Source organism: Macrosteles quadrilineatus, unplaced genomic scaffold (assembly GCF_028750875.1).
Source record: "Macrosteles quadrilineatus isolate MER2022 unplaced genomic scaffold, UCM_ALF_1.0 Scaffold_482__1_contigs__length_60286, whole genome shotgun sequence".
In the NCBI taxonomy this organism is placed as follows: Eukaryota; Metazoa; Arthropoda; class Insecta; order Hemiptera; family Cicadellidae; genus Macrosteles; species Macrosteles quadrilineatus.
Window position 1 is genome coordinate 48288 of NW_026543075.1, and position 11667 is coordinate 59954.

At 38.2% G+C, this 11667-nt stretch overlaps 1 protein-coding gene across 1 annotated transcript; it reads left to right on the top strand.

Annotated features, from left to right (window-relative positions):
* The first annotated feature begins 1363 nt into the window (after positions 1 to 1363).
* Positions 1364 to 3850, top strand: LOC128982544 (uncharacterized protein K02A2.6-like). Its single transcript, XM_054401500.1, has 2 exons — positions 1364 to 2348; positions 2490 to 3850. Exons 1-2 carry the CDS (start codon positions 1364 to 1366, stop codon positions 3848 to 3850), a joined length of 2346 nt encoding a protein of 781 aa, XP_054257475.1.
* The last annotated feature ends 7817 nt before the right edge of the window (positions 3851 to 11667 follow it).

The window sequence follows — 11667 nt, forward strand, 5'->3', positions numbered from 1 at the left end:
GTGAATTCAACTACATGTCAGAAAGGGATTCTAGAAAGACTGAAGGTGAGTCACTAGGTTTTGCATTGGGACAGACAAACCGAGAAAATAATGCAGTAATGTGTACTCCTACTCCTATGATAAATCTGACGTTACCAACTCCAGAAACCTTCTCTTTTACTCCGAATGAGTGGCATTCCTGGAGGAATCGCTTTCAAAGGTACAGACGGGGGTGCGGTCTAGATAGCACTTCCGACGCTCGGCAAATCGATGTACTTTTGTTTACAATGGGTAGTAGGAGTGAAGATATTTTCGATTCGTTTTCACCAAAACCGAATACTTATGACGAGGCTCTTCGGGCCTTTGATGCATACTTTGTGCCAAGACGAAATATCATTTATGAGAGAACAAAATTTCTGAGACACAAGCAAGGGAGTGATCCATCTGAAAAATTCATAACAGATTTGCATGGTCTTGCAAAATTATGTGCATGGGGTGAACTGAACGATGAGATGGTGCTTCTGGTCCTCATTATTGGTATGAAAGATGAGGCTCTAAGTGATAGACTCCAGCTGGACTCTCAATTGACTCTGGAGAAGGTGATTAATACCTTGCGCCAACACGAGGAGCTAGAACGCCAAAAACGTGAGCTCGCCAATACTAATGTTTTTATGGTGAATAAAACGTCAATACAAGTCGGTAAAACAAATCTGTCTGAAAGAGCTGGTGAACAGAAATTCACCGAGAATGCTATGAGAAAAAAGTGCAGGAAATGTGGTTATAACTGGCACGGATCACTGGCCGAATGCCCTGCTAGGAAAGCCAAATGTGACAAATGTTTCGAGATTGGACATTTTTTTCGATGTTGTCCCTCCCGCGAAAAGTGGATGAGAAAAAACAAAAACGTTGTTAAGGAAATCGAACAGCAAGATTCAGACAGTGGTTATCAACAGGTTCCTGAGATTTTCATAGGGAATATAGACAGCAGTGACAAAGCCTGGGTCCAGGAGGTAAAAGCAAGCTGTGGAAGCCAAGATTTAGGTCTTATAAAATTTAAACTTGACACAGCAGCTGATGTAACCATGATTCCAGTAGGAGTTGTCAGTGATTTTATTAAGACTCTGCCTCTAGGAAAGTGCAAATCCCTGTGTTTAGCGCAAAGAAGAAAGAACGAATCAATATTTTGGGAACTTTAAGGCTAAAGCTTGAACATAAGGGTGTATCAGTTTATGATCTTGCGTATATTTCTGAGGAGATCACTGTTCCACTTCTTAGCAGACGTTCCTGTGAAGAGCTGAACCTGGTGAGGAGAATTTTTTCTGTAGATTCACATGATATTGACTGGGCTACTAAGTATCCTAATTTATTTCAAGGGTTGGGAAATATGAAAGGAGAGTACAAGATTGAAATGAAGGAGAATGCAGTTCCTTACGCTATATCCACTCCCAGGGTTGTACCAATACCTTTAAAAACCAAGGTGAAAGAGCAGTTAGACGATATGCTTGAGAAAGGAGTGATTGTTCCAGTTGAACACGCGACTGATTGGTGCGCACCAATGGTAGTTTGCGCAAAAAAGGGAGGTGGGGTTAGGATCTGGGTAGACCTATCCAAACTCAACAACAGTGTGAAACGTCGGTTTTATCCTATCCCAAAGATCGAACTTTCATTGGCCGAGATCGCGGGAGCCAAGTACTTCAGCAAGATCGATGCGAATTCCGGGTTCTGGCAACTGAACCTTGCAGAGGAGTCACAAGATTACACAACATTTATCACCCCTTTTGGGAGGTATAAATTCCGTAAGTTACCTTTTGGAATTACGTCCGCTCCTGAAGAGTTTCAGCGCCGCATGTCAAAAGCTTTAGAAGGGGCAAAGAACTGTTTAGTGCACATTGACGACTGTCTGATATGGGGAAGAACGAAAGAAGAACACGACGAGTGTCTTAGGGCCGTTCTAGAGAGAGTGCAAGCTAATGGAATCACCTTGAATAAGCAGAAGTCGGAGTTCTGCAAGAAGACTGTGACATTTTTGGGGTTTGTGCTGTCTAAGGACGGAATCAAGCCTGATCCAAGCAAGGTACAAGCGATTGTGGACTTACCAGCTCAAGAAAACGCTTTTGTCACAGTAAAACAGATTTTATCATCAGAGCCATGTTTGACTGTTTACGATCCGCAAAAACCCTCGATTCTTTCTTGTGATGCTTCAAAAAAAGGTCTTGGAGCGGTTTTACTTCAAGTTGAAGGAGAAAACAAGAAACCTGTGGCATATATATCCCGGACTCTAACGCCTGCTGAAGAAAACTACAGTAACATTGAGAGAGAAGCGCTTGCGTGTACATGGGCAAGTGACCGTTTGAAATGTTTCCTGATGGGTAAAATGTACACAATTGAGACCGACCACAAACCGCTTGTCTCAATTTTCAAAACACAAAATTTGGACGAGCTCTCACCGAGGCTACAGCGGTTCCGAATGCGTATGATGAGATACGATTATCGCATGACCTGGACCCCAGGAAAAGACCTTGCCATAGCAGATCTACTATCAAGAAGTCCTATTCCGGCTGACGAAGATGGCGAATTGACCGAAGAAGTGGAAGCCTTCGTCCACGAAATCAGTCTGATTAGTATAAACACTACAGATGAAAATGTGACAAAGGTACTTCACTCACAAATGAGAGATCCAATCTGTGCACAACTTAAGTTACAAATTTTAGACGAATGGCCTGTAAAATCAAGTTTACCTAATGAGATTCAAGAGTACTTTAATGTGAAAGACGAGTTAAGTTGTATTGATGGGCTATTGCTTCGAGGAACTCGGATGATAATACCTCAGGAACTACGAGCGGAAATGCTCGAGAGGCTTCACAGTGGACACTTGGGAATCACAAAAACAAGGAAACGTGCTTTGGGAACCATGTGGTGGCCTGGAATTTCTCAAGAAATAGAAAGGAAAATCAAATCGTGTCCAGTGTGTATTCAGAACTCAACTAATCACAGTGAACCATTGATTCCGAGAACTGTCCCGGATTACCCGTGGCAAAATGTGTCTGTTGACTTGTTCAAACACGAAGACAAGTGGTATATGGTTATCGTGGATCACTACTCAAGATACTTTGAAGTCGAGGAAATGCACCGAATGAGGGCTTCAGATGTGATTCGGATTTGCAAAACCACATTTTCACGTTTTGGAATTCCTCAACGTGTTTATTCAGATAGTGGGACACAATTTCACCATATTGACTCAAGTGAATTTAAATTGTTTGCAAATGAGTGGGGGTTCTCCACATTCAGAAGTAGTCCCCACCACCATCAGGGAAATGGGGCAGCTGAAGCAGCTGTGAAAGTAGCAAAAGGGCTAATGAAGAAAAACAAGGATAAATTTGAACTAGCCCTACTTTCTTACCGGACCTCACCTCTTGAAACCGGCTTTTCCCCATCTGAACTTATGTTTGGAAGGAAATTAAGAGACAATCTTCCATCTACTTTGGTTGGAAATCCTGTGGAAAACAAGAATTTTCTTGAGAGGGAGAATAAGTACCAGAATAAGTACAAGATACAATTTGATAAACGACATGGAGCGAGTGGTTTAAGTGAATTAGAAGTTGGAAGCATGGTATGGATCACAGATCTACGTCGACACGGTAAGGTAGTCAGGAAATTGAACGAACCACGTTCCTACCTTGTGGAAACTGACAAGAGAACTATTCGCCGAAACAGGAAGTTCTTAGTTCCTGCACCGTACTACGGAGGAGATGGAATTCTTTCAAACTGGTCATCCATGGTCCTTAATCGTCCATGCAACTCACGTGATCGTCCAGGAGCTGGCACAGTAACCCGTTACGGAAGGTCCATTAAGAAACCGAGGCGGTACTGAGGTTCATAAAGATGTGGACATCTTGAAGCGGGATGTTGTATTATAAGTCTGTTCTTTTTATCATGTGTTTAAATATGTTTGTTGTCAGATGATTTTATTAAGACTCTGCCTCTAGGAAAGTGCAAATCCCCTGTGTTTAGCGCAAAGAAGAAAGAACGAATCAATATTTTGGGAACTTTAAGGCTAAAGCTTAAAGGGACCTTTGTGAGTAAATTTATTCCAAAACGTCCTACAAGTTTTAACACAAAGACTTTTTTAGGGAATCAAAACCAATAAAATCCGGGGTCTTTGATGATTCTCACAAATTCTTATTCTGTAATATACGTAGCCTTGATAACAAATCTGATGAACTTCCATGACCATGGAAGATATTCAGGATTTCGCCGAGACTTCGAAATATGTTCTCGATTTGACCATGATCTTGGAAGATGTTCAAATATTTACTGTGATAGCAGATTTTCTCAATCTTACATAAATTTGATAGAATAGACTTCCCATGTAATGTTAAAATTTGAAGCCAAGAAAAGAGATTAAGTTCAGGACCATCCCACCATAGGGTACTAGTGTATTGGGTTAAGTTAAGTATTAATTTAATTCAATGCAGTATCATTAGCAAACGGCTGATCGATTTATCACTTGACACAGAATATTATCATCAGTTTATAGACCATCTCAACAGATTGCACCACTTTTTTGCTTCAAATTTTTCCATTACTTGGGAAGTCTATTCTGTGTATAGTCAATGAAATAAATAAAACCACTGTTACAATTGTGTAATAGAAATTTATAACATTTTAATTTTTACATATTACAGTAAACATAGCTTTAGATATACAAAAGATCGTATAGTCACTTACAAAGTGGAAAACAGCTTTAAAAAACAAAGGAAACACTTTGAAGGTGAACAATATCTCAACTAATTATGAGTACAGTATAAAATAAAATTATAGAACTATTTTCAACTGAATTTATTTTACTTTTTGAACTAGTAATTAATATATATATATTTCAACCATTGTTTATTATGCAGCTTATAAAATTACACGCAGGTCTTTGTTAAGATAATGAATTAAATCACTGTAGTAACTTGGTTTGATTAGCATTTTGCTGTTCTATGTTATTTAGCTGAATACTTGAGGGCTTTCATTCTGAAGTACTCTTTCCGTAGCATCCAAACAATTATTGCAATCATTATATGTGTACCTGAAAAAATATCAATTAATAAAACTAAAATTAACAGTGTCCTCTTAGCAACTATTTATCACTTGAGTTATGTACCGAATCCAAAATGTGTTTTTCCTACCAGTGCATGAAAATGATCACATTGCCATACCTGCAAACAGCAAGCAAAAATAAGCTGATTTCACAGTTTTCGTTTCTACACCAACCACACCATGGATTGATAGTTAGTTAATTCAATTCAATTCAATTCAAATATCTTTATTAGTTTTTATGTACATCTATATAATTAATAGGCTACACGAAAGTTTGTCGGTTGAACTCCTCCGCCATTTCTTAACCGATTTTATCCATTGACGTCTCATTGGAAAGAGCATGTCGCGTAGATTTGCAAACTGACCTTACATTTTTGAAAAGGTCCCTTGGGCTCTGCCCCAGTGGCTTTGAAAGTTCCCATGTTATCCTTATGAAGAACATAATTGTTTACATTTTGATCAGCTGTATAATTTTATTTCTGTTATTTACTTTTTAATTCAATGAAACACATTGAGTACATTTATTTACTATTTGAGTTTGTGTAAACATAACCCCCCTTAAATTTGTGTATTCATCGTTGTTTTGTGTCGCTATGATGGATTGTGTTAGCATGATTGTAACTTAAATTTGTGCATTTATCGTTGTTTTGTGTAGCTATAACTTGTTTATTATTTGTTGTTTATTTCTTTTAAATGTCTCCGACACAACGACAACGAAACATAGACAGGAAGCGCAATCGTGATAACGACCGCAGCTACAGAACAGTGGCGCGTAAAAGGCTTAATCATCACAGTCTGAACCTGAACCTGGACAACCTCAACTATTAGGTTACAAATGCGCCCTAACACGACCCCAAAACGACTTTTCGCTCTCAATTGGCCCTCTATTAATGACCTGTGTTCCCTGGACAGCGAGGCATTTTGAGAAGGAGAGAACCGGCCGGAATGCTTTAGGTTTATCAATAACGAAGATAAACTGGGTCTGAGTTACACAACGGTAATATTTGAGTTGACTCTTTTAAACTCATTGTAAATATGACTGTTATTCAATCTGAAATAACTCCTGTAATACTTTGTAATTGCTCGAATTCGAGCAACATGTACACTAGTTGTACAATAAATAGTGTCAAAATAATTACAATAAAAATAGTGTCAAAATAGTTCAACAGGATAAAAACAGCAAAACATGAGGAATGGTTATAAAAACAACAAATACATTTTACAAATCTAGTAAGATAATTTATCATAGCGACTGAGGGAGGTGAAAAAATCGTCAAAAGAATAAATTGCTAAATTTATTAAAAACTCTTTCAATATTTTTTTAAACTTGTTTGGATCTGTTAAGAATCCGTAAGCAAATAACATAACCTAAAAAAGCAAACTTGACCTAATTGACATTTTAAATACATCTAAAAAGTTAATTTGTGTGTTATTGTAAGTTAATTATGGTGGTAGGAAAAGTCTTGCGTGTATTAAAAGCAAAAACAGTCATTGTCGCTCTAGAAATGTATGACGTGTACAGTATTGGCCATCTACAGTTCTCGAGCGGCAATGACGTACTTTGCGCTCTTGATACACAAATATTTATTTCCTATACAATAGAATTATTTTATAATCTATACAATTGTGTGATTTGTTTTAATGAGAACTTGCTTAGTTTGTTTTAAATACTTTGATTTCACCCAACTAAATATTTATAGAAAAAAAATTGAAGTAGTCCGACTTCCTATTTAATTTAATTAAATAATCATACTAATCATATAATATACTAATATTATAAACTAGGTGAAACCCGTCGAAATCGACCGTTGCTTTAAATGCTTACGCTAATTCATCAATCTGTGATAAATAGAGTGAATTTATAGAAAAATTAAGCATTTAGCATTGTTTAATGAGTAATAAACAAGTGTAAAAACAACAATGTCTATTGTGTTAGTTACAAAATATGGTTAATCATTCAATGAACAACATATTTCTTATACCTACAGTACGTAGGCTAATAGGAGTTATTGTTAACTGGTTTCTCTTCTTTTGCAGGAATATATGACGAATGCTTTTGGAGGAACCTTTAAATAGTATTAAAATTGTTTGGTGGATCTTTTGTGGTAAACACTTCCACGATTTCATCAGTGTTATGCAGATTTTTAAATTTATGCTTTTTTATGAAAAATATCTGTTTGTTGAGAGGGCATGTTCTCAATTCAAACGGAGCCCCCACCCTAAAGCGGTGTAAGTTTTATTTTTCCTTCGTCACGTCGTTCATAATACTTTTAAAATACTTGAAGTAATATTAGATAATTAGTAAAGAATAAATTATTTCAAGATGGTGTTGTAAATGAGTCTTGTATTGAGAACAATGTTTTCATAATCACAATAGTAAAAACATCAGGAATAATAAATATTTAAAATAACATATGATTGTTGAGGAATGCAAATAGAAAATATATAACAGATTCTTCCGCACTGAGGAAGTGTTCAAGGTGTGTATCGTGTCGGTTGTTTGATCTGTCTTGATTAATGTGGTCGTCGTGAAGGTGTTGGTCGATAATATACAGATGTACTTGTGTCTGGTTGATGCATGACTGGTGGATGAATGACTGGTAGACGAAAAACTGGCAGTGTTGAACGGAGGAAAAAATTTCAAGTCTGCATTTTCAATGTTTTCACTAATTTCTTTCTTTTTGGTAGAAGACTTTTTCCAGCTGTATTTTTCTGACACATGTGTCTTCTGTGGATGATTTTGATCCTTTTCTGATTTCTTCTTACTTAGGTTGATTTGCAAGTGTCGTATCCATGTTTGACCCAAAAGAGGACTGTATCCGTCAGGAACAACAAATAACTGTTCGACGGTTCATGTCCCATTGCTTTTCTTGCTGTGTGGCATTGCACTCTTACTGAAGCAATGCCCAGCGGAAAAAGTAGCTCCCCTGTGTAAGAGCTAAATTTGACAGATGTTGGTATTATAGTGTCCATTGAAATGTTTAAACGCTTTAAGTCTCCTCTAGGAAGTAGAGTGTAAGCGCAACCTGAATCAACCTCGAACTTTTGTTGCCGGTCATTAATACCGGTTTTTAGACACTTATCAGTGTCTGACAGGTGTATGTCATTAATATTTCCAATTTGACCTATGCCATAAATATCATCAACGTCTGACTCCACGGACTGGTTATCATTATCTTGATTTAAGTTTTTGATTGATTTTGAACCACTTTGTTTAGATAGTAGGGACTTGATACATACCTTTGAAATGTGGCCCTTTTTGTTACATGCATTACAGCGGACTCGAGATCTGTGCAGTCTGCATTGATGTGACGTATGATTGTTTTTGCCACACCGAAGACAAACGCCATTCAAGCCAAGAGCAATTAAATCAACTCGTTCTTTGCGCCGATAGTGTCCTTGTAGTGTAGCAGAAGAAATTGAGCAGTTGCGACTGCTGTCGGAAGAACGACTGATGCTCTCGCCTGACGAACGATGGCTGAATCAAGCTGACGATCGATGCCTTTTCAAATGTACTGCCACCTTGTTGACACCTACGTTGCTGTAAGATGGTTGTGACTGCTGCGAAAACTCGTCTATGGCATTGGAATTCAGCTTTGAAGCTTCAATTGCTAAAGCTCGTGTTACAGCAGAGTCAAAAGTTAGATCCTTCTGTTGAAGAAGGTTCTCCCTTATGGAAGAATCCCCAATTCCTCGTATGAATTGTGCCCTGAGGAATAGGTCAGAAACAGAAGCGTTGCAAGTAGAACAGGCAACATTACAAGTCGAAATTTGCGTTTTGAGGGACATGACATAACTGGAAATAGACTCATCAGAATTTTGTACCCGAGAAAAGAATTTGTGTTGTTCGACAATTTCGTTTTGAGCAGGAAAGTGATTTGTCATTAAGGCAGTAAGCTCTTCATACTTCAGCTCAGTTACCTTCTTTGGCAACGATAATGTAGACAACAATTCGTAGCCAGAAGAGCCTAGACTATTAATAAATATCTGGGCACAGAGATCTTTGTCTGAGAATACGTTTTTCAACTTTAAGTAGTTTTCGAATCTCTCTTTGTATTGAGAAAACGTTTCTTGTGTACAGTCAAACTTGTCAAAATTTGAAATCAGTGTTAAATTCTTTGATGGTTTCCCTCATCAAACATACCTTGAAGTGCCGTTGTAAGTGTTTGTAGAAATAGTTGAAATTGTTCCTGGTCCATCTTGCAGTTTTCCTCGTCGCCACTTTAAAAATACTTGAAGTAATATTAGATAATTAGTATAGAATAAATTATTTCAAGATGGTGTTGTAAATGAGTCTTGTATTGAGAACAATGTTTTCATAATCACAATAGTAAAAACACCAGGAATAATAAATATTTAAAATAACATATGATTGTTGAGGAATGCAAATAGAAAATATATAACAATACCGTAGGCCTACTTCTGTGAAAATGAATAACCCTCTAGCATAATTTTGATAAACTGATCGCTGGGTTACTGTTTTTAAAAATCTGGAATTGCATGACATGCGGATGTCAGTTGTCTCAGCCTTATCAATTACATAAATCTTTAATTTTCCTTGAATGTTAGGTGTAGTGGAATATACTTGAAGTGAACCTGGCTTTTATTCTTGAACTGTTAGGGGCCTCGTTCATATGTTCGTGCGGCTTCATTGGCAACAAATAATGCAAATGACAAAGCAATGCTGCATTTCCAAAAAGCAAATACTATCTCTTATGTGAATAAAGACGTTTACATCCATTGTTGTTAATCAACGAATCTTATAAAGGCTGATGAGGTCTAGTTTAAAGAAAACATGACCTTTGAGCCGTGACTTGTACGCCAGGCGTCCCACCAATGTCACGCCTCAGTGTTTTTTGTATAGTGCGAGTGCTGGCTTTGCGCCGGAACTCAATCGGTTTGGGTCTGGCAGCAGACCTGCAGACTCCGGGGCATTTTCCGCTGTCAAGCACATTTTCGGCAGAAGGCGAGCGACTGTCAATTTAACCTGTCAAACTTTGTCGTTTTCTGAAGGCAACAATTTTTCACTTCAGACTATTACTTTATTTTCTACGTCAGCTAAATTTGAACATGGTTTAAGAGCGTGCCAGTCGTCAGATGAGGTCCCGGATGGGAGGTTTCGATTTGCTGCTGTCCTCGGAGAGGGTCGCCTGGGGGGACACTCCATCTTCCACCTCCTGGGGCTACCAATGGCCCAGCTTCTCCGGGGACCATTAAGCCACCGTCCGCCTTCTGCCACCACCGCCTAAGGACAATTGCTACCAGGAAGGACAATAATTGTGCCATCATGAACCGCAAGTGTTTTGGAATAATTAACAATTTTAAAGATTTCTAGCCTATTTAAAAGGGGTCCCCTAAATTATTTATTATCTGTTATTTATTTATTTATAGTAATTATTATTTATTAGATTGTTGATTTATTTAAAGTTTAAATTCATTCAGTTACCATAATTTTATTCTTGTTAGGCCTAATATTTTTTTTAGTTACTGGTACCAGTTTTTGTAAGTTCAGGAGGGTAGACAAAATTAGATTTTATTTAAATTTCTTAAATATTTTTTGGAACATTTGATAAAATAATTCTTTGGATGGCTGCTTTGTTGTTTATTGTTATTTGTTGAATTTTTGAGATATTATAGGCTTTGTTGACAACTGTTTGTTTTTTATATTCACCCACGGCCTTTCATTTTTGTTAGGGATGTGGGGCGGCCACTCGCACTGTCACTATGGGGGGGCATGCTTCCAATAGTTGTTCGTCTGGGGGCGGTGCGAGGGGTCGGCTCAGATGGTAGCAGAGCGTGGTTTTTTCGGTTGCGTCCTGGGTGACTTGTCGTGAAACTTCGGTTTCACGACTTGGATACTTAGAGATCCGATCACTGTCCACGTTCTGATTTGTTTTGAAGGGCCGTGGATGGATTTGATTTTGGGTGATGCTGGTCTGGCAGTCTTAGGAATTTTTTGAAGAAATGTTGTCGTGGTGGGGTAAGCACACTGTTGTAGTTTTATTAGGAGCTCGCCCTTGGCCGAGTCACCGGGTGGAATCTGGTTAATTACTTGCATCCTTTGGGAGCAAGAGTGTCAAAAGCATGGCCAAACCCAAAATTGAAACTGTGTGTGTGTGTTTACCTCATCACACAAATGTTAGGCGTTGTTGTTTAGTGTATGTATGTATGTGTGTATGTGGTGAGTGTAAGTCCGTGTTTTTGTTTTGGTGGCTAAGGCGGTGTGTATGGGCAGGTTCTTCTGTTTGGGACCTCATCTGACTGTAGGCATTTCAGTCCAGAGCCTTTAGTTAGTTAAGTTTGTGAATTGTTCGTTGTAAAAAATTTTTTTGTGTGTGTTTTGAAGGTAGACCGACTGACTGAGAGCAAAATGGGTTTGTTTGCTCCACTGCCCAATCCCATTGCTGGGGTTTTGAGCGACATTCGCCCGGTTGATGGTTTAGAGGTAGAAACTTTGTTGGAGTTTTTGGGAAAGGTGTTGCACCTGAAGGAGTTCCCAGGCATGGAGGACTCAGTAGTGTTGGAACTGCTGGTTCCACTCTGCCTGAGACCTCTTGGCGACAAATTATTAGACTGTTTGAAACGGGGAGTAAATTTTGACAT